Source organism: Artemia sp. Qi Xiang Cuo, chromosome 3 (genome assembly GCF_049724085.1).
Source record: "Artemia sp. Qi Xiang Cuo chromosome 3, ASM4972408v1, whole genome shotgun sequence".
NCBI lineage: Eukaryota > Metazoa > Arthropoda > Branchiopoda > Anostraca > Artemiidae > Artemia > Artemia sp. Qi Xiang Cuo.
Genome location: NC_142796.1, coordinates 79,968,024 through 79,991,070, shown reverse-complemented (window position 1 = coordinate 79,991,070; position 23,047 = coordinate 79,968,024). Strand labels below are relative to the sequence as shown.

General features: G+C 35.3%; 1 protein-coding gene across 1 annotated transcript in view; it reads left to right on the top strand.

Annotated features, from left to right (window-relative positions):
* LOC148954592 (uncharacterized) overlaps positions 1 to 23,047 on the top strand; it is a 93,263-nt gene that overhangs the window by 8,986 nt on the left and 61,230 nt on the right. The window contains exon 2 of the mRNA XM_089086358.1: positions 21,400 to 21,543. Within this exon, the coding sequence (XP_088942484.1) occupies positions 21,400 to 21,543 (144 nt within the window). The remainder of the gene's footprint in view (positions 1 to 21,399; positions 21,544 to 23,047) is intronic.

Here is a 23,047-nt window from a genome sequence, read left to right as displayed (position 1 = left end):
AGAATGTAACTCTGACAAGGTAAACCACAACCAAACACTACTGAAATGTTCCAACTCTTGCATTTAAATGAAAGAAATTCAAAATGAACTTTGAAAAATCAGGAAAATGTAACTGTGACACGGTAAACCACAACCAAACACTACTGAAATATTCCAACTCTTGCATTTCAACGAAAGAAATTCTAAATGAACTTTTAAAAATCAAGAGAATGTAACTGTGACACGATAAACCACAACCAAACACTACTGAAATATTCCAACTCTTGCTTTTCAACGAAAGAAATTCGAAATGAACTTTGAAAAATCAAGAGAATGTAACTGTGACACGGTAAACCACAACCAAACACTACTGAAATATTCCAACTCTTGCATTTCAACAAATGAAATTCAAAATTAACTTTGAAAAATCATGAAAATGTAACCGTGACAGGGTAAACCACAACCAAACACAACTGAAATATTCCAACTCTTGCATTTCAACGAAAGAAATTCGAAATGAACTTTGAAAAATCAAGAAAATGTAACTGTGACAAGGTAAACAACAAAGAAACACAACTGAAATATTCCATCTCTTGCATTTCAACGAAAGAAATTAAAAATTAACTTTGAAAAATCAAGAAAATGTAACTGTGACAAGGTAAACCACAACCAAAAACTAGTGAAATATTCCAACTCTTGCATTTCAACGAAAGAAATTCGAAATGAACTTTGAAAAATCAATAAAATGTAACTGTGACACGGTAAACCACAACCAAATACTACTGAAATATTCCAACTCTTGCATTTCAACGAAAGAAATTCGAAATGAACTTTGAAAAATCGAGAAAATGTAACTGTGACACGGTAAACCACAACCAAACACTACTGAAATATTTCAACTCTTGCAGTTCAACGAAAGAAAATCAAAATGAACTTTGAAAAATCAAGAAAATGTAACTGTGACAAGGTAAACCACTACCAAACACTACTGAAATATTCCAACTCTTGCATTTCAACGAAAGAAATTCAAAATGAACTTTGAAAAATCAAGAAAATGTAACTGTGACAAGGTAAACCACACCCAAACACTTCTGAAATATTCCAACTCTTGCATTTCAACGAGAGAAATTCAAAATGAACTTTGAAAAATCAAGAAAATGTAAACATGACAAGGTAAACCACAACCAAACACTACTGAAATATTCCAACTCTTGCATTTCAACGAAAGAAGTTCAAAATGAACTTTGACAAATTAAGAAAATGTAACTGTGACAAGGTGAACCACAACCAAACACTACTGAAATATTCCAACTCTTGCATTTCAACGAAAGAAATTCAAAATGAACTTTGAAAAATCAAGAGAATGTAACTGTGACAAGGTAAACCACAACCAAACACTACTGAAATATTCCAACTCTTGCATTTCAACGAAAGAAATTCAAAATAAACTTTGAAAAATCAGGAAAATGTAACCGTGACAAGGTAAACCACATCGAAACACAACTGAAATATTCCAACTCTTGCATTTCAATGAAAGAAATTCAAAATGAACTTTGAAAAATCAAGAAAATGTAACTGTGAGACGGTAAACCACAACCAAACACTACTGAAATATTCCAACTCTTGCATTTCAACGAAAGAAATTCGAAATGAACTTTGAAAAATCAAGAAAATGTAACTGTGACACGGTAAATCACAACCAAACACTACTGAACTCGACCATCACTTTCTTTAAGAAAAATTATGTTTAAACTTAAAAATGAAAAAATCACGAAAGTGTAAGTGTGACAGGGTAAACCACAACGGAACACAACTGATATATCTCAAATCTTGCTTTTCAACGAACGACCTAAGAACTGACATTTGAAAATAACGAGAATGTAAGAGTGACACGGTCAACCACACCCAAACACACATGAAATATTCCAACTCTAGCATTTCAACGAGAGTAATTCGAAATGAACTTTGAAAAATCAAGAGAATGTACATCTGACAGGGTAAACCACAACCAAACACTACTGCTATATTCCAACTCTTGCATTTCAACGAAAGAAATTCAAATCAACTTTGAAAAATCAAGAAAATGTAACTGTGACAAGGTAAACCACAACCAAACACTACTGAAATATTCCAACTCTTTCATTTCAACGAAAGAAATTCAAAATTAACTTTTAAAAATCAAGAAAATGTAACTGTGACAAGGTAAACCACGACAAAACACTACTGAAATATTCCAACTCTTGCATTTCAACGAAAAAAAATTCAAAATGAACTTTGAAAAATTAAGAAAATGTAACTGTGACACGGTAAACCACAACTAAACACTACTGAAATATTCCAACTATTGCATTTCAACTAAAGAAATTCGAAATGAACTTTGAAAAATCAAGAAAATGTAACTGTGACAAGGTAAACCACAACTAAACACTACTAAAATATTCCAACTATTGCATTTCAACGAAAGAAATTCAAAATGAACTTTGAAAAATCAAGAAAATGTAACTGTGACAAGGTAAACCACAACCAAACACTACTGAAATATTCCAACTCTTGCATTTCAATGAAAAAAATTCAAAATGAACTTTGAAAAATCAAGAAAACGTAACTGTGACAAGGTAAACCACAACGAAACACAACTGAAATATTCCAACTCTTGCATTTCAACGAAAGAAAATTCAAAATGAACTTTGAAAAATCAAGAAAATGTAACTGTGACAAGGTAAACCACAACGAAACACAACTGAAATATTCCAACTCTTGCATTTCAACGAGAGAAATTCAAAATGAACTTTGAAAAATCAAGAAAATGTAACTGTGACAAGGTGAACCACAACCAAACACTACTGAAATATTCCAACTCTTGCATTTCAACGAAAGAAGTTCAAAATGAACTTTGAAAAATCAAGAAAATGTAACTGTGACAAGGTAAACCACAACCAAACACTACTGAAATATTCCAACTCTTGCATTTCAACGAAAGAAATTCAAAATGAACTTTGAAAAATCAAGAGAATGTAACTCTGACAAGGTAAACCACAACCAAACACTGCTGAAATGTTCCAACTCTTGCATTTAAATGAAAGAAATTCAAAATGAACTTTGAAAAATCAGGAAAATGTAACTGTGACACGGTAAACCACAACCAAACACTACTGAAATATTCCAACTCTTGCATTTCAACGACAGAAAATCTAAATGAACTTTGAAAAATCAAGAGAATGTAACTGTGACACGGTAAACCACAACCAAACACTACTGAAATATTCCAACTCTTGCTTTTCAACGAAAGAAATTCGAAATGAACTTTGAAAAATCAAGAGAATGTAACTGTGACACGGTAAATCACAACCAAACACTACTGAAATATTCCAACTCTTGCATTTCAACAAAAGAAATTCAAAATTAACTTTGAAAAATCAGGAAAATGTAACTGTGACAGGGTAAACCACAACCGACCACAACTGAAATATTCCAACTCTTGCATTTCAACGAAATAAATTCGAAATGAACTTTGAAAAATCAAGAAAATGTAACTTTGACACGGTAAACCACAACCAAACACAACTGAAATATTCCAACTCTTGCATTTCAACGAATGAAATTCAAATCAACTTTTTGAAATCAGGAAAATGTAACTCTGACAAGGTAAACCACAACCAATTACTACTGAAATATTCCAACTCTTGCATTTCAACGAAAGAAATTTTAAATGAACTTTGAAAAATTGAGACAATGTAACTGTGACACGGTAATCCACAACCAAACACTACTGAAATATTTCAACTCTTGCAGTTCAACGAAAGAAATTCAAAATGAACTTTGAAAAATCAAGAAAATGTAACTGTGACAAGGTAAACCACTACCAAACACAACTGAAATATTCCAACTCTTACATTTCAACGAAAGAAATTCAAAATTAACTTTGAAAAATCAAGAAAATGTAACTGTGACAAGGTAAACCACAACGAAACACAACTGAAATATTCCAACTCTTGCATTTCAACGAGAGAAATTCAAAATGAACTTTGAAAAATCAAGAAAATGTAAACATGACAAGGTAAACCACAACCAAACACCACTGAAATATTCCAACTCTTGCATTTCAACGAAAGAAGTTCAAAATGAACTTTGAAAAATTAAGAAAATGTAACTGTGACAAGGTGAACCACAACCAAACACTACTGAAATATTCCAACTCTTGCATTTCAACGAAAGAAATTCAAAATGAACTTTGAAAAATCAAGAGAATGTAACTGTGACAAAGTAAACCACAACCAAACACTACTGAAATATTCCAACTCTTTCATTTCAACGAAAGAAATTAAAAATACACTTTGAAAAATCAGGAAAATTTATATGTGACAAGGTGAACCACATAGAAAAACAACTGAAATATTACAACTCTTGCACTTCAGCGAAAGAAATTAAAAATGTAGAGAGAAAAATCAAGGCCACATCACTGTGACACTGTCAACAACAACGTACCACTACTGAAATATTCCAACTCTTGCATTTCAACGAAAGAAATTCGAAATGAACTTTGAAAAATCAAGAAAATGTAACTGTGACACGGTAAATCACAACCAAACACTACTGAAATATTCCAACTCTTGCATTTCAACGAAAGAAATTCAAAATGAACTTTGAAAAATCAGGAAAATGTAACTCTGACAGGGTAAACCACAACCGAACACAACTGAAATATTCCAACTCTTGCATTTCAACGAAAGAAATTCAAAATGAACTTTGAAAAATCAAGAAAATGTAACTGTGACAAGGTAAACCACAACCAAACACAACTGAAATATTCCAACTCTTGCATTTCAACGAAAGAAATTCAAAATGAACTTTGAAAAATCAAGAGAATGTACCTCTGACAGGGTAAACCACAACCAAACACTACTGATATATTCCAACTCTTGCATTTCAACGATCGAAATTCAAATCAACTTTGAAAAATCAAGAAAATGTAACTGTGACAAGGTAAACCACAAACAAACACTACTGAAATATTCCAACTCTTGCATTTCAACGAAAGAAATTCGAAATGAACTTTGAAAAATCAAGAAAATGTAACTGTGACAAGGTAAACCACGACAAAACACTACTGAAATATTCCAACTCTCGCATTTCAACGAAAAAAAATTCAAAATTAACTTTGAAAAATTAATAAAATGTAACTGTGACACGGTAAACCACAACTAAACACTACTGAAATATTCCAACTATTGCATTTCAACGAAAGAAATTCGAAATGAACTTTGAAAAATCAATAAAATGTAACTGTGACAAGGTAAACCACAACTAAACACTACTAAAATATTCCAACTATTGCATTTCAACGAAAGAAATTCAAAATGAACTTTGAAAAATCAAGAAAATGTAACTGTGACAAGGTAAACCACAACCAAACACTATTGAAATATTCCAACTCTTGCATTTCAATGAAGTAAATTCAAAATTAACTTTGAAAAATCAAGAAAATGTAACTGTGACAAGGTAAAACACATCAAAACACAACTGAAATATTCCAACTATTTCATTTCAACGAAAGAAAATTCAAAATGAAATTTGAAAAATCGAGAAAATGTAACTGTGACAAGATAAACCACAACGAAACACAACTGAAATATTCCAACTCTTGCATTTCAACGAAAGAAATTAAAAATGAACTTTGAAAAATCAAGAAAATGTAACTGTGACAAGGTGAACCACAACCAAACACTACTGAAATATTCCAACTCTTGCATTTCAACTAAAGAAATTCAAAATGAACTTTGAAAAATCAAGAAAATGTAACTGTGACAAGGTGAACCATAACCAAACACTACTGAAATATTCCAACTCTTGCATTTCAACGAAAGAAATTCAAAATGAACTTTGAAAAATCAAGATAATGTAACTCTGACAAGGTAAACCACAACCAAACACTGCTGAAATGTTCCAACTCTTGCATTTAAAAGAAATAAATTCAAAATGAACTTTGAAATATCATGTAACTTTCACCGTGACGAGTTTAACCACAACAAAACGCTACTTAAATAGTCCAATTCTTGTATTTCAACGACAGAAATTCGAAATGAACTGAAAAAAATCAAGATAATTTAACTGTGCCACTGTCAACGACACCCAAACACAACTTAAATATTCCAATACTTGCATTTCAACGAGAGAAATTCAAAATGAACTTTGAAAAATCAAGAAAATGTGACCGTGACAAGGTAAACCACAACAAAACACAACTGAAATATTCCAACTCTTGCATTTCAACGAAAGAAATTCAAAATGTACTTTGAAAAATCAAGAGAATGTAACTGTGATAAGGTAACCCACAACCAAACACTACTGAAATATTCCAACTCTTGCATTTCAATGAAAGAAATTCAAAATGAGCTTTGAAAAATCAAGAAAATGTAACAGTGACAAGGTAAACTACAACCAAACACTATTGAAATATTCCAACTCTTGCATTTCAACGAAAGAAATTCAAAATAAACTTTGAAAAATTAAGGGAATGTAACTGTGACAAGGTAAACCACAACCAAACACTACTGAAATATTCCAACTCTTGCATTTCAACGAATAAAATTCAAAATAAACTTTGAAAAATTAAGTGAATGTAACTGTGACATGGTAAACCACAACAAAACACTACTGAAATATTCCAACTCTTGCATTTCAACGAAAGAAATTCAAAATGAACTTTGAAAAATTAAGAGAATCTAACTGTGATAAGGTAAACCACAACCAAACACTACTGAAATATTCCAACTCTTGCATTTCAATTAAAGAAATTCAAAATAAACTTTGAAAAATCAAGAAGATGTAACTGTGACAAGTTAAACCACAACCAAACACTACTGAAAAATTCCAACTCTTGCATTTCAATGTAAGAAATTCAAAATAAACTTTGAAAAATCAAGAAAATGTAACTGTGACAAGGTAAACCACAACCAAACACTACTGAAATATTCCAACTCTTTCATTTCAATGAAAGAAATTCAAAATGAACTTTGAAAAATCAGGGAAATGTAACTGTGACAAGGTAAACCACAACCAAACACTACTGAAATATTCCAACTCTTGCATTTCAACGAAAGAAATTCGAAATGAACTTTGAAAAATCAATAAAATGTAACTGTGACAAGGTAAACCACAACCAAACACTACTGAAATATTCAAATTCTTGCATTTCAACGAAAGAAATTCGAAATGAACTTTGAAAATCAAGAAAATGTAACTGTGACAGGGTAAACCACAACCAAACACTACTGAAATATTCCAACTCTTGCATTTCAACGAAATAAATTCAAAATGAAATTTTAATAATAAATAAATTGTATCTTTTAAAATTGAATCAAAACAGAAAAAAAAATTAAATGTTCAATATATTTCATTTCAAATAAATAAATACAAAATGAACTTTGAAAAATTAAGAAAATGTAACTGTTACAAGGTAAACAACAACCAAACACTACTGAAATATTCCAACTCTTGCATTTCAACAAAGGAAATTCAAAATGAACTTTGAAAAATCAAGAAAATGTAACTGTGACAAGGTAAACTACAACAACACACTACTGAAATATTCCAACTCTTGCCTTTCAACAAAAGAAATTCAAAATGAACTTTGAAAAATCAAGAAAATGTAACTGTAACAAGGTAAACCACAACCAAACACTACTGAAATATTCCAACTCTTGCATTTCAATGAAAGAAATTCAAAATGAACTTTGAAAAATCAAGAAAATGTAGCTGTGACAAGGTAAACCAAACACTACTAAAATATTCCAACTCTTGCATTTCAATGAAAGAAATACAAAATGAACTTTGAAAAATAAAGAAAATGTAACTGTGACAAGGTAAACCACAAGCAAACACAACTGAAATATTCCAAATCTGTCATTTCAACGAAAGAAATTCAAAATGAACTTTGAAAAATCAAGAAAATGTAACTGTGGCAAGGTAAACCACAACCAAACACTACTGAAACATTCCAACTCTTGCATTTCAACGAAGGAAATTCAAAATGAACTTTGAAAATCAGACCTTTGGAGGGGGGGGGAGGGGCCGGGGGGAGGGGGTCGTTCTGTGTCTCGTTGCACAAAAAAAGTATAAAAAATGGGGGAGGGGAGGGGAGGGGAGGAGGGGGAGGAGGAGGTGGGAGGAGGAGGAGGAGGAGGAGGAGGAGGAGGAGGAGGGGAGGGGAGGGGAAGGAGGGGAGGGGAAGGGGAGGAGGAGGGAGGAGATGGAGGGAGAGGGGCCCCTTTGGGGGGCCAAAGGGGGGAGGGATCGGAACTCATTGGGGTTGGGGTAGGGGACCTCACAACATTGTTCAAATGGAACTTGTGTATTATAAGGACCACAGAGTTTTACCCTCAAATTCTCTTCTAAAATCATCTTTTAAATCATCTTTTAAAATGTCTCTAACTGTTTCGCCGAAATAATTCCATAACCTGTCTAAAACAGTTTCGCCCAAATAATCCCTAAACGTAAATTCAGCGTGTTCCTTTTGTTATTGGCATCCCTGCGCTGAGGCATTTCAAATTAATAAGAAACCTGATTCCCACGCTAAAACAATTCATCGCTAAGATGTTTCTTGGAGAATTGTTTCCATGGCACTGTTTATTAATATCTTTTGGAGTTCGACCAGTAGAACTGTTTCCGAGGCAAAGACATTAATGACTTGGATCTATTCCTGGAGAATCGTTTCTAGGCGAAAATTTTTAAAGTCTGACAGATGATGTCATTGGTTGATTGATCTGTCAAGAAAGGGGAATTAATTTGTTGTTTCTAAGGGGAATTATTGATTCACGATAGGGGAATTGAGGTCGACAGCACAGGTGTTCCAAATTTCTGGAAACTCATAACATTTGGCTCGAGCAACAACAAGAAATACTATTTCTGGATCATAACATTTGCATCGAGCATGTACATGTCCAAAACAACAACAAATGCTGTTTTCTATTTCCGGGAAACTCATAACATTTGCCTAGAGCGTGCACTTACAACAACAACAACATCAACACCTTTGGAAATTTAGGTCATTGACCCCATTAACCGCGTGTTCTCCCTAGGGACTCTATGCCCATATATGGTGTGGGGTCACGAGTAGAACCCCCTTTTCTACTGACGCTTTCTTATATTCGCTTTCGCGTGTCTGCTAACCCTACAACTCTTGTTTCTTCACCTTCATTTTGCACACATTCTTGTTCCTATTGTTTCTTGTAATTCTCACTACTTATTATCTTCTTACTGCGGGTTTGTTTGTTCTGGCTGTTGTTTTTTTTTCTAACCCTAGATTTCTCTGTTCTTGATTTTAATTTTGATTCTGTCTAATCCTAATTGTCGCATGTCTTGTAGCTGTATATATTTTTGTTCTTCCCTTTCATCTTTGAGTCGTTATGATTCTCGCTGCTACTTTTCTTTTGACTACGTGTTTCTGTCTTCAATTTCGTTTTTACTTGTTCTTATTTTCGGTTTAAATAATATTCTAACTATATATTCTATGCTCTTTGTTTTCGTTTATCATTGCATTGAGACATTTTTTCAGTGCCTTTTGCCTTATCTGCTTGGATTGGTCTTGTCACTTTTGATGGTCTAGGTTGTTCATTATTACCCGTATTTTTACATTTCTCGGGTTATTCTCTTGATCTTGTCTCATTTGATGATCTAGTTTGTTCATTTCGAGCTTATGTTTTTGTCTTCTTTTGATTCTTGTGTCCTCAATTCGTTCTTATGTTAATTTACGTTTGTGTCCCCTAGATGTTATGAAACCGTAGAAAATGCATTTTGAAATTTACATCACCGACTATGGGCCCATGAATTTACACTATTGATTTAGATTTTCTAAATTCTTGTTCTGTAAATTCCTCAAAAACGGTTTTAAAATCTGTTTTACTTGCGTCTTTAGTTTTAATCAACATAATTACTAAACTATTTAGTCTATCCGGATTTATTGTTGATATCAGATGGGTTTTTTTTTATTGGTTTTAGCCTGGAAAATGATCTTCTTCCAGACGCCAAGCTTACCTAAATTGTTAAGAACATTTACAAATTCGATAATTGATTGTTCAGTTTGATGGCAACGCGGGGCCCTTTCAAACGCAGGGCCCGATTGGGGCCAATCGTTCCAGTCACCCATTTTCCGGCCCTGGGGGATCGTTTATCTCCAGCTAAGTGGTTTCAACCATGGATTTCATCATGGTCCCCCCATTATGTTTCCTAACATGTCCACTCCAGAAATGAAGCCAAAAAATGCAATGTTTAGTATCAAATGATGCTTCACAAAAGAGATATTAAGAGTATTTTTTGCATAAGAGGAACGTATATGTGAGTAATGCCTTTCAAATGGGTCATTAAACATCACTTTGTGATATTCCGGTAGCCTTCTAGCCTTAGCAGAAAAATAAAATCAAAATATATAACGAGATACACATTAAGGCCCGAAAGGGAGCCAGTATTTTAGCCCTCTTTGGTGAAAAACTGATGTTTTGTCGCCAAAAATATAAGAAAATGCCTAAGGGCGATATGCTAAAGAGCGATATTGCTTCAATATGTAATTATTTTTTGTCAGGCTACTTCGTATGGAAGGATTCAATGTAGAAACTTCGTCGGGCACTCATTCGATTGTAAATTGACAATTCTAGTGCCGCTTTTACCAGCCAAATATTACTGGAGGAAAACAAGCAAAAAATTACCTCCAGGGGCGACAAGATCCCCTAGAGCCCTGGAGCAAGGGTTGTAAATTAAGCAGGCAGCCCATTGTTTCCATAAGGGTTTGTTATTTGGAAAGGAGGCATATTTGATCCTGAGATTCCAAAAAGAACGAAGACATAGAGCTAAAACTTTCAGGAAGTGTTTAGGCGGATGTTTAACTAAATCAAAATACACTTTGTGCATGCAGGTTTGTGCAAAAGGGCATATCAGAATTATTTCAGAAACGGCTGAGGGTATTAAATTGAAACTTTCAGGGCTACTACCACTACTTTTATTACTACTGCTATTACTACTACTACTACTGCTACTGCTACTACTGGTACTACTAATACTAGTAGTAGTAGTAGAAGAAGTAATAGTAGTAGTAGTAGTATTAGTAGTAATAGTAGTAATAGTAGTAGTAGTAGTAGTAGTAGTAGTAGTAGTAGTAGTAGTAGTAGTAGAAGTAATAGTAGTAGTGTTGGTGGTAGTAGTTGAAGTAGTGGTAGCAGTTGTAATAATTGTAGTAGCAGCAGCAGTAGTAGTAGTACTACTAGTACTACTAGTACTACTAGTAGAACGTAGACAATTTCGGAGACCACACTGCCTTTCCATGACGATAAAATAAAAGTTCAAAATTATACACTGTCTATTAAAAAGGATTTTATCCCTATTTTGAACTTTTATTTTATCGTAGTAACAGAAGAAGTAGTAGAAGCAGTTGTATTAAAAGTTGTAGTAGTAGTAGTAGTGGTGGTAGTATTTAAAGTAGCAGTAGTAGTTGTAGTATTTGTAGTAGTAATAGTAGTATTAGTTGTAGTAGTAGTAGTAGCAGCAATGGTAGTAGTAGTATTAGCAGTAGCAATAGAACTGGGAATACTACTACTACTACCACTATTACTACTACTACTACTACTACTACTACCACCACTACCACTACTACTACTACTACTACTACTACTTTTTCTTTCTTAAATTTATAAAAGCGAAAATATTTAAAAGAATTTTTTTCCGTAAAGTACAAATTATATTCTGGCTTTTAGAAAGCATAGGGTTTAGAACCCTACTCAGCTTAATTTCTGATCGTTTCGAGTTTGACATATTTTAATATCTGCTTGTTTTGGATTTCATGTATTTATTGATACTCATTTTTGGTAGCTCGATGCTTGGTAGTTTGTATGATTCTTTGTTGGTTCATTTTGGTTTAACTTAGTTTTTTACTTAAAAAAAAACTTATTTCGTGCAAAAAGTTTTTTGACACACTTCTTTTCTTTTTATATTTACATAGTCATTTTCAGGAGAAAGACTGAACCTCTTCTGAAGTTAAACAACCTTCCCCCACATAAAAACCTTTAATACCCCCTAAGCATAACTTACAACCCTTGCCCCTAAACTCTGGGGTTTGTTTCAACCCCAAAAGCCTTGTTATATGATATTTAGACTATTTTGAATAGAATGGCTATCTCAAAATTTCTATAAGACACATTTCGTGACAACATGACGTGTGTGTAGGGGTGAGAGGGTAGCTGCCCTCTGATCACTTTGACTCTTAAAAAGGACTCTACAGCGTCTGATTACCATTCCAATGAGCCCCCTTTGAAGTTTATATGACCACACTTTCTATTAAAACCCTCTATGTCCCCAGGGCAAAATTTACAACCCTTGCTCTGAGGGCTGGTGGGATTTGTTATCCTCAAAGACATAATTTCCAGACATTTCTGATATGCCTAACAAAATGGCTATATCAAAATTTTGATTGGAAGTGTTTGAGGAAATAATAGGCGCGGAGGGAAACATTTGCCCTCTGATCACTTTCGACTAATAAAAAAGGTACTAGTCCTCTTAATTTCCAATCGAATGAGCCCTTTTTGAAGCTTCTACGACAAAAATTTCTATAAAAACATTAAATTCCCCATGGGCATAACTTACGACCCTTGTCCCGAGGGCTATGGGGGAGGGTTGTCATCTTCAAAGACATAATTTCCAGACCTTTCAACTAAGTTGAAAAAAATGGCCATATCAAAATATTGGTTGTAAATGTTTGGGGAAATGAAAGGCATGTGAGGGGGGGGGTGAATATCCCTCTCATTACTTTCGACTAATAAAAAGGGTAATAGCCCTCTCAATTTCAAATCGAAAGAGCCATTTTTTAAGTTTTTACGACACCAGTTTCTCTATGACATTATATGCCGCCAAGGCATAACTTACCTTAGCCCTAAGGGCTGTGGGGGTTTTCATACTCAAAAACATAATTTCCGGACCCTTCAACTACGTTCAACAAGATTGCTATATCAAAATGTTGATCGGAAGTGTTTGGGGAAATGATGGATATGTGGGGGGGGGGGGTATTCGCCCTCCGATCACTTTTGTCTATCAATAATGGCACTAGCCCTCTCAATTCCCAATAATAAAAACCTTATATTCCTCCAGGGTATAATTTACAACCCTTGCCCTGAGGTTTCTGGGGGGGGGGGGGTTGTCATCCTCAAAGACCAAAGAGAGCTTGAAGCTACGTTAAACAATATGACCATTTCAAAGTTTTGATTTAATGTGTTTGGGAAAATGGTGGCTATGAGAGGGGGGTTAGTTGCCCTACAATCATTTTCGACTATTAAAAAGGGCACTAGCCCTCTCAATTTCTCAATTGAAGTTTCTGAAACAACGCTTTCTATAAGGACCTTATATGGCCACAGGGCATAAATTACAACACTTAACCTGAGTGCTGTGGGGGAAGGTGGGGGGTGGGGGTTGTAATCTTCAAAGACCTAATTTCCAAAACTTTCAACTACGTTAAAAAATGGCTACCTAGAAATTTTGATTCGATGGGTTTGGGGAAATAGTGGGCGTGAGAGGGGGGTTAGTTGCCCTCCAATCACTTTCGACTATTTGAAAGGGCACTAGCCTTTTGAATTTCCAATCGAATGAGTTTCAAGTCTCGACGACAAAGCTTTCAATAAAAACCTTAAAGACCCCCAGGGCGTAACTTACAACCTTAGCCCTGAAGGCTCTAGAGGAGTGGTGTCATCCTCAAAGACCTAATTTTCAGAACTTTCAACTACGTTAAACAAACTGGCTATCTGAAAATTTTAATTTGATGTGTTTGGGCAAATGGTGAGCATGAGAGGGGGTTAGTTACCCTCCAATCACTTTCGAATATTAAAAAGGGCACTAGCTCTCTCAATTTCCAATTGAATGAGCGCCTTTTGAAGTTTGTACGACAGCGCTATCTATAAAAACCTTATATATCCCTAGGGCATAACTTACAACCTTTGCCCTGGGGGCTCTCGGAGCTTTGTCATCCTCAAATACATAATTTCCAGAACTTTTCAATTACGTTGAACAAAATGGCTATTTCAAAACTTTGATTGAATGTGTGTGGGGAAATGGCGGGCGTGAGAGGGGGTTAGTTGATCTCCGTCACTTTCGACTATTAAAAAGGGTAATAGCCGTTTCAATTTCCAATCAAATGAGCCCTTTTTGAAGTTTCTACGAAAAAGCTTTCAATAAAAACCATAAAGGTCCCTAGAGCATAACTTACAACCCTTGGCCTGAGGGTTGTAAGCGTAGGAGGGTTGTCATCCCCAAAGACCTAATTTCCAGAACTTTCAACTACGTTGAACAAAATGAATATCTCAAAATTTTGATTGGATGTTGTTTCAAATGGTGGGCATGAGAGGGAGATTATTTGTTCTTCAATAACTTTCAACTATTAAAAAGAGCTCTAAACCTTTCAATTTTTAATCGAGTGAGCCCTTTTTGAAGTTTCTACGACAACTCCTTCTACAAAAGGCTCATATACCCCAAGGGCATACATTACAACCCTTGCCCTGAGGGCTGTGGGGGGTTGTTATCCTCAAAGACCTAATTTCTAAAACTTTCAACTACGGTAACATGAGGGCCATCTCAAAATTTCGATTGTATGTGTTTGGGGAAATGGTGGGCGTGAGAGGGGGTTAGTTGCACTCCAATTACTTTCGAATATTAAAACGAGCACTAGTCCTTGAATTTCCAATCGAATGAGTCCTTTTTGAAGTTTTTACGACAAAACTTTATATAAAATTTTATATGCCCCGAGGGCATAACTCATAACCCTTGCTCTGAAGACTTTGGGGAAAGTGTCCTGCTCAAAGATATAATTTCCAGAACTTCCAACTACATTGAAAATAATGACTAACTCAAAATGTTGATTGGATGTGTTTGGGGAAATGGTGGGTGTTAAAGGGATGTTAGTTGCCTTCCAATCACTTTCGACTATTAAAAAGGGAATAGCCATTTCAATTTCCAAGCGAATGAGCCCTTTTTGAAGTTTCTACGACAACGCTTTCTATTAAAACCTTATGTGCCCCCAGGGCATAACTTATAACCCTTGCCCTGGGGGCTGTGGGAGGGTTGTTATCATCAAAAACCTAATTTTAAGAACTTTCAGCTACGTTAAACAAACTGGCTATCTGAAAATTTTAATTTGATGTGTTTGGGCAAATGGTGAGCATGAGAGGGGGTTAGTTACCCTCCAATCACTTTCGAATATTAAAAAGGGCACTAGCTCTCTCAATTTCCAATTGAATGAGCGCCTTTTGAAGTTTGTACGACAACGATATCTATAAAAAACCTTATTTATCACCAGGGCAAAACTTACAATCTTTGCCCTAGGGGCTTTCGGAGGTTTGTCAGCCTCAAATACATAATTTCCAGAACTTTCAATTACGTTGAACAAAATGGCTATCTCAAAACTTTGATTGAATGTGTTTGGGGAAATGGTGGGCCGGAGAGGGGGTTAGTTGCTCTCCGTTCACTTTTGACTATTAAAAAGGGCAATAGCCCTTTCAATTTCCAATCAAATGAGCCCTTTTTGAAGTTTCTACGACAAAAATCTCTATAAGAACCATATATGCCCCCAGAGCATAACTTACAACCCTTGGCATGAGAGTTGTGGGGGTGGGAGGATTGTCATCCTCAAAGACCAAATTTCCAGAACTTTCAACTACGTTGAACAAAATGAATATCTCAAAATTTTGTTTGGATGTTGTGGCAAATGTTGGGCGTGAGAGGGGGGTTAGTTGTTCTTAAATCACTTTCAACTATTAAAAAGAGCTCTAAACCTTTCAATTTTTAATCGAGTGAGCCCTTTTTGAAGTTTCTGTGACAACTTCTACAAAAACCTCTTATGCCTTCCAGGGCATAACTTAGGCCTACAACCCTTGCCCTGAGGGCTCTGGGGGTTGTCATCCTCAAAGACCTAATTTCCAAAACTTTCAACTACGTTAAAAAGGGACATCTCAGAATTTTTATTGCATGTGTTTGGGGAAACGGTGGGCGTGAGAGGGGGGTTAGTTGCCATCCAATTACTTTCGAATTTTAAAAAGAGCACTAGCCCTTTGAATTTCCAATCGAATGAGCCCTTTTTGAAGTTTATATGACAAAACTTTCAATAAAAACCTTATATGGCCCCTGGGCATAACTTATAACCCTTACCCTGAAGACTTTGGGGAAAGTGTCCTGCTCAAATATATAATTTCCAGAATGTTTCAACTACATTGAACAAAATGGCTATCTCAAAATTTTGATTGGATGTGTTTGGAGAAATGATGGGTGTGGAAGGGGTGTTAGTTACCTTTCAAGCACTTTCGACTATTAAAAAGGGCACTATTCATTTCAATTTCCAAGCGAATGAGCCCTTTTTGAAGTTTCTACGACAACACTTTCTATGAAAACCTAATATGCCCCCAGGGCATAGCTTATAACCCTTGCCCCGAGGGCTGGGGGGGGGGGGGTTTATCCTCAAAGACCTAATTTTCAGAACTTTCAACTACGTTAAACAAACTGGCTATCTGAAAATTTCAATTAGATGTGTCTCGGCAATTGGTGAGCGTGAGAGGGGGGTTAGTTACCCTCCAATCACTTTCAACTAATAAAAAGGGCACTAGCCCTCTCAATTTCCAATTGAATGAGCGCCTTTTGAAGTTTCTACGAAAACGCTATCTATAAAAACCTTATATATCTCCAGGGCAAAACTTACAACCTTTGCCCTGGGGGCTCTCGGGGGTTTGTCATCTTCAAATGCATAATTTCCAGAACTTTCAACTACGTTGGACAAATTGGCTATCTCAAAACTTTGATTGAATGTGTTTGGGGAAATGGTGGGCGTGAGAGGGGGTTAGTTACTCTCCTTTCGCTTTCAACTATTAAAAAGGGCATTAGCCGTTTCTATTTCCAATCAAATGATCCCTTTTTAAAGTTTCTACGACAATACTTTCTATAAAAACCATATATACCCCCAGGGCATAACTTACAACCCTTGCCCTGAGGGTAATGGGGGTGGGAGTGTTGTCATCCTCAAAGACCGAATATCCGAAACTTTCAACTACGTTGAACAAAATGAATATCTCAAAATTTTGATTGGATGTGTTTGGGGGAATGGTGGGCGTGATAAAGGGGGAGGGTAGTTGCTCTTCAATCTCTTTCAACTATTAAAAAGAACTCTAGACCTTTCAATTTATAATCGAATGAGCCCTTTTTGAAGTTTCTACGACATCTCCTTCTACAAAAACCTCATATACAACCAGGGCATAACTTACAACCCTTGCTCTGAAGGCTGTGGGGGATTGTCATCCTCAAAGACCTAATTTCCAGAATTTTCAACTACGTTGAAAAAAAATGGTCATCTCAAAACTATGATTGTATGTGTTGGAAAAATGGTGGGCGTGAGAGGGGGGCTAGTTGGCCTCCAATTACTTTCTACTATTGAAAAGGGTACTAGTTATTTCAATTTCCAATCGAATAAGCCCTTTTTGAAGTTTCTACGACAACGCTTTCTAAAAAAAAAACAACTTATATGCCCCCAGGGCACAACTTACAACCCTTGCCCTTAGGGCCGTGGTTGCGGGGGGGGGGGGGGTCATCCTTAAAGACCTAATTTCCAAAACTTTCAACTACGTTGAACAAAATGGCTATTAAAACTTTGATTGGATGTGTTTGGGGAAAAGGTGGGCGTGAGAGGGGTTTAGTTGACCTCCAATCACTTTCGACTAATAAAAAGAGCACTAGCTCTTTGAATTTCCAATCAAATGAGCCCTTTTTGAAGATACTACGACAAAGCTTTCAATAAAAACCTTATATGCCCCCAGAGTATAACTTATAGCCGTTGCCGTGAAGACTGTGGGGGAGTGTCCAGACTGTTGGGGCAATCTCAAAATTTTGATTTGATGTGTTTAGGGAAATGGGGGGCGTGGAAGGGCTCTTAGTTGCCTTCCAATCACTTTCGACTTTTAAAAAGGTCAAGCCATTTCAATTTCCAATTGAATGAGCCCTTTTTGAAGTTTTAACGATAACACTTTCATTGAAAACCTTACATGCCCCCAGGGCATGTAAACTTATAACCCTTGCCCTGAGGGCTGTGGGGTTTTCATCCTCAAAGACCTAATTTTTAGAACTTTCAACTACGTTGAACAAAATGACTGTCTCAAAGTTTTGATTGGATGTGTTTGGGGGAAAGGTGGGCGTGAGAGAGGGGCTAGTGGACTTCCAATCACTTTCGACTATTAAAAAAGGCAATAGCCCTTTTCAATTTCCAATCAAATGAGCCCTTTTTGAAGTTTCTACGACAACACTTTCTATAAAAATCATAGATGCCCCCAGGGCATAACTTACAACATTTGACTTGCGGGTTGTGGGGGAGTGTCCTCCTCAAAAACATAATTTCTATTTGGAAATTAACTATGTTGACAAAATGGCTATCTTAAAATTTTGACTTGATGTGTGTGGCGTGGAAGGGGTGTTAGTTGCCTTCCAATCATTTTCGACTATTAAAAAGGGCACAAGCCAGTCCAATTTCCAATCGAATGAGGCCTTTTTGAAGTTTTTACGACAACTCCTTCGATACAAAGTGACCTGGTCTAAAACAAAAAAAAAACCAAAAAAATAATACATTTTTTTTTGCTTAGGCACCGCTATTGCGCTGCCTATGATAAGTTACGTTGACTTCTTTAGTTTCATCGCCTAATTTAAATTTTTTGAAGTTAAATTGATTGTGCCAAGTAAATTGCTAAGGCTAAGTAAAGGTTTTGCGTATAAATCTTAGCTTAGCCTTAATTTTTTTTAACGAAGTTTATTATTACTTGCGTAAAGAGTAAAATAGAAACTTAAAACGAAGAAAAATTATTTCTTCCCATTATGGAAGATTTATTAGGTGAACAGTGGCTCACCTAAACATATTCGTAACATTTTCCAAGATTTGTGGAAATCTAGAAACTATTGCTTTACTGAAAACATCCTTGTCTGAGTTTCTGAGATTATGATTGTATACTGCAAGTTTATGACATCATGAAAGGTGAAATACTATTGAACGATTTGTAAATCAGTCCGTTATTTCCTGCAGGCTGCTCACAGAAGTTTATGCTCCAAAGAGAACATCCTATTTTTGGAATTAATTTGTGTCTCCAGCAAAGTGTAGATTCTTAGAATCCAACAAATATTGGAGAATATTACGAGCCAATCAATTTAAGATAGTTCTGTAAATATACCCTACGTAATCTGTGAAGGAATAAACTTTGTTCGTTTTAAGTTTCAACCTCTTTTTTTACTTCCACGAAAAATGACTTGTTTTTTTTAAATGAAAGTACCAAACACAACAAAATGAAAACAATATCTACGACCAAACACAACAAAATGAAAACAATATCTACCTCCTGGTTCGATTTTCGGTCTGTTCATACCTGGAAATCGGGATTTTCTACGATTTTGTTGTTGTTGTTGTTATACACCTATAAAATTATTTATGCTGCGCAAATCGCCTCTGTTAATGCAATATTTGAATTTTGAAAGAGGCAATCGGAAACTTCTCTTTTTTACAGGCAAGTTCTACCAACGTTTGTATTGTTTGTAGCTAACACCAAGGTTACCATCTGGACACATTTTATGTCAAAAGGAAACATTCTTATGTGCCGGAATGAATAGAATAACATAAAAGGGCAAAAACAGACACACTTTTTAAATTTATGACATAAAACGAAACATTTTCCAACTGGATATTCATTTTGGTAAAAAAAAAAATAATCATTTTTCGCGAAAGTAGTGCTTTTTCTCAGTATTTTTTTTTTTCCTTTTTTGACCATCCAGGTTTTGCGAGAGATATGGTAAGTAAAAGATTTCACCAAAGTAAGAATCTTGATCTAGAACTGGGGGGGGGGGGGTAATGCGACAAGGGGGCCAATAATTGAAAAATTTATTTAAAAAGAAAAAATTAATTGAGGGTGCCAAAAAATCTTGGGGGTTGGACCCCGGTTCTCCCTGGATCCTCCTTCCCTGGATCCTCTTATACATAGTTTCCGACCATGCTAATTCCAATGGTGCACTTTTAATTTTATCTGATGCCATTTCTTATGGGGTCTTGGACAAATTCGTTTTCAAATATTGGGAAACCAATAAAACGTTGGAAATACTGGAAGACACCCGGTACTGATATGCCCGATTCCGATACCTGCCCAATACCAGTACAACCAATAATAATACGGCCATACCGATACGCGTGATATTGATACGTCTGATACGATAGACTCATCATTATGGGACCTTTGAACTATCTTGAACAAAATGACATATCAAAATTTTGATTCGATGGATTTGGGGGGATAGAGCCTATAGGGAGGGGGGGCTATTTGCCCTCCAATATTTTTGGTCACTTAGAAAGGGCACTGTCAAATTTAATTTTCATTCGAATAAGCTATTACACATCTTTCTATGATTTTTTGGTCACATCGAGCCCTGGTAAAAAAAAAAGGGAGACAGATCAGTGCTATCGATGCAAAAATAAATGATTTTCCTTGTTGCTCAAGCAGGGAGACTGTAATTTCCTTATTCAAAGTTTTCGACCATGCTGATTCCAATGGTACAATTTTCATTTCAATCCGACGCCATTTTGAAAAGTTTTTTTTTTTAAGCCCTTGAAAGCCATTTTAGGCTTTTTTTGAAATCACCATAGATTTCTTTTTGCAATAAACTTTTACTTTTAAGACAAACCGAAATTATAGAAACCATACGAGAACCAGTGTCAGACGGCAATTTTTTTCACTAGGTAGCTTTTCTCTAAACAGCTTTTTTAGTTGTTGGTTACTATGGGCCGTGGTTCTCTCTTTACTAGGTTGCAGCTACTGCTGCAATCATGATATAGGCTAATGGGAATATGTTAAACGTAAGTATTAAAAATGACATTTTGAAAACTGAAGACAATAGGGATTCTATTTATACATCATAAGTCAATTAAAGGGATAAACGTAACAGAATAGCTTAGCCTAAATGGTCTTTCTGAAAAAATATTTTTGTAGATAAGTTATTTAACTAATGGTTTGAAGTTTTATTCTTGAATGATGTTAATAATATCCATATTAATGCATAGCTTAGATTTATGGCAGTGTTTGTCTTTTGACAAAGCAATCATGAAAGTTATACTTCTGGATATGCATGATGATAGGTTCTTTTAGTTTTTTTATCCTGCGGATTTTTCACGCACTGTTCTTTATTTTTTAACTTGGCACCCGCGAGTGTAAAAATTTGAATTAAAAATTGAAGATCTTTGTCATTCAAAATTGAATTTCCGGTTTTTCATAATTTTTAAAGGCGTATAGGGTTGTTTAAGTTTCCACGTAACCAATTCAAAGAATTAGGATTTATTTTTAATATCCTTGGTACTTTAACCATAGGTACTATGTTAGTAAATTTATGCTTCAGGTAATAGATCCACGCCACTTTAATCCTTCTGGAGCACCATCATCGTGTCACTCAAGCACGTCAAGCCCATCACATGTAACATTTCAAAGTATTCCAGATTTAATCACCGATACAAAGCTAGCATTTCCTACCAATGAATGTAAGGTAAGCACTGTTCTAATATTTTTTTTTTCCAATTAACCGTATGGCCAAGATACCGGTTGCTCAAAGTAAGAGCCAAAAGTTGATGAGCTATAAGGAAAAATTAGAACAATAGTATAAACACATTGTTTTTTAGGAGGAAGGGGCATGCATTAACGGGCCCACAGTCCCATCAAATAGTGAACTTGCTTGGCTTTTACATTTGAATCTCATTCATTTCAAATTTTTAACGCTTAAAGCTGTTCGTGGTAAATTATGAATTTAATGTCAGTTCACTGAAGGACATTGTAGCTTAATCTAACTAGGGTTAATTTAACCCTCTCTAAACTTTTACAAAAAAATACAAGTTCAGCAGTATCCCTTCAATTGGTCCCAATACAGCCCTACACCGATGTACTGTCGGAGTCGCTAACACCTTTCTTGGAATCATTCCAAGATTGTGCAACCGGTTTTCAGTAATTTCGCGAATTTCAAGAATGATGCGTTATCTGGTATTACGTAATCAATGATGCTATCGGTAAAACGAAACATCAAATACAAGCGGGATGTTGTCATGATTTCCGAGAATGTTTTGGTATGTTTCCGAGAATTTCATGAATGATGCGTTATCTGGTGTTTCGTAGTCATTCATGTTGTCAGTGAAACAATACAACGAATACAAGTGGGCCCATATCATATTTTCTGAGAATTTCTTGGCATGTTTCCGAGAATTTCAAGAATGTTGCATTATCTGGTATCGTTTAATCATTCACGTTGTTAGTGAAACAATACAATACGGTCTGTGAAAGCCCTCACATCTGGTCATTTGAGATAACAACTGAGCCAACAACATTTATTAGCTTCTAAGCATTTTTCCAATGATTTTATTAAATTGATACCTGATGTCTGAACCGAACGTGAGACCCATTATTTCCTACGGTAAAAAAAACACGTTACTTGACTGAGCCAACAAGCCATTGATGAAATTATGTTCTTAGAAATACATTCTAGGCAGTCAATATGTTCTTTCTGGCATGCTAGCTAACTGATATTAAGCGTCACTACATCGTAACAAGTTGTTTACGCATTCGATTTGTCATTTGTATATATAGTAGATGCAATCATTAATTTGTTTCCGGGCAGCTTTTTTGGCTCTATTTCGAGAATATGCATAACACGGTGATTTGAGATACTTGCTGAAAAGACATTCTTTCGATGGTTAATGAAACTTATTTCGATCTAAAAAAATTGTAATAAATAGAACCGGGCAGGTATCATTTCTGCAATGTAATGGTCTTAAGCACTAATTATTGATTATGAATATTGATTATTGATTATTAGTTATTGATTATCGATTATTGATTATTGATTATTGATTATTGAGTATCGGTTATTGGTTATAGATTATTGATTATTGGTTATCGATATTGATTATTGATTATCTATTATTGATTATCGATTATCGAGTATTAATTACTGATTACTCAATATTGATTATTGATTATCGATTATTGATTATTAATTTTTT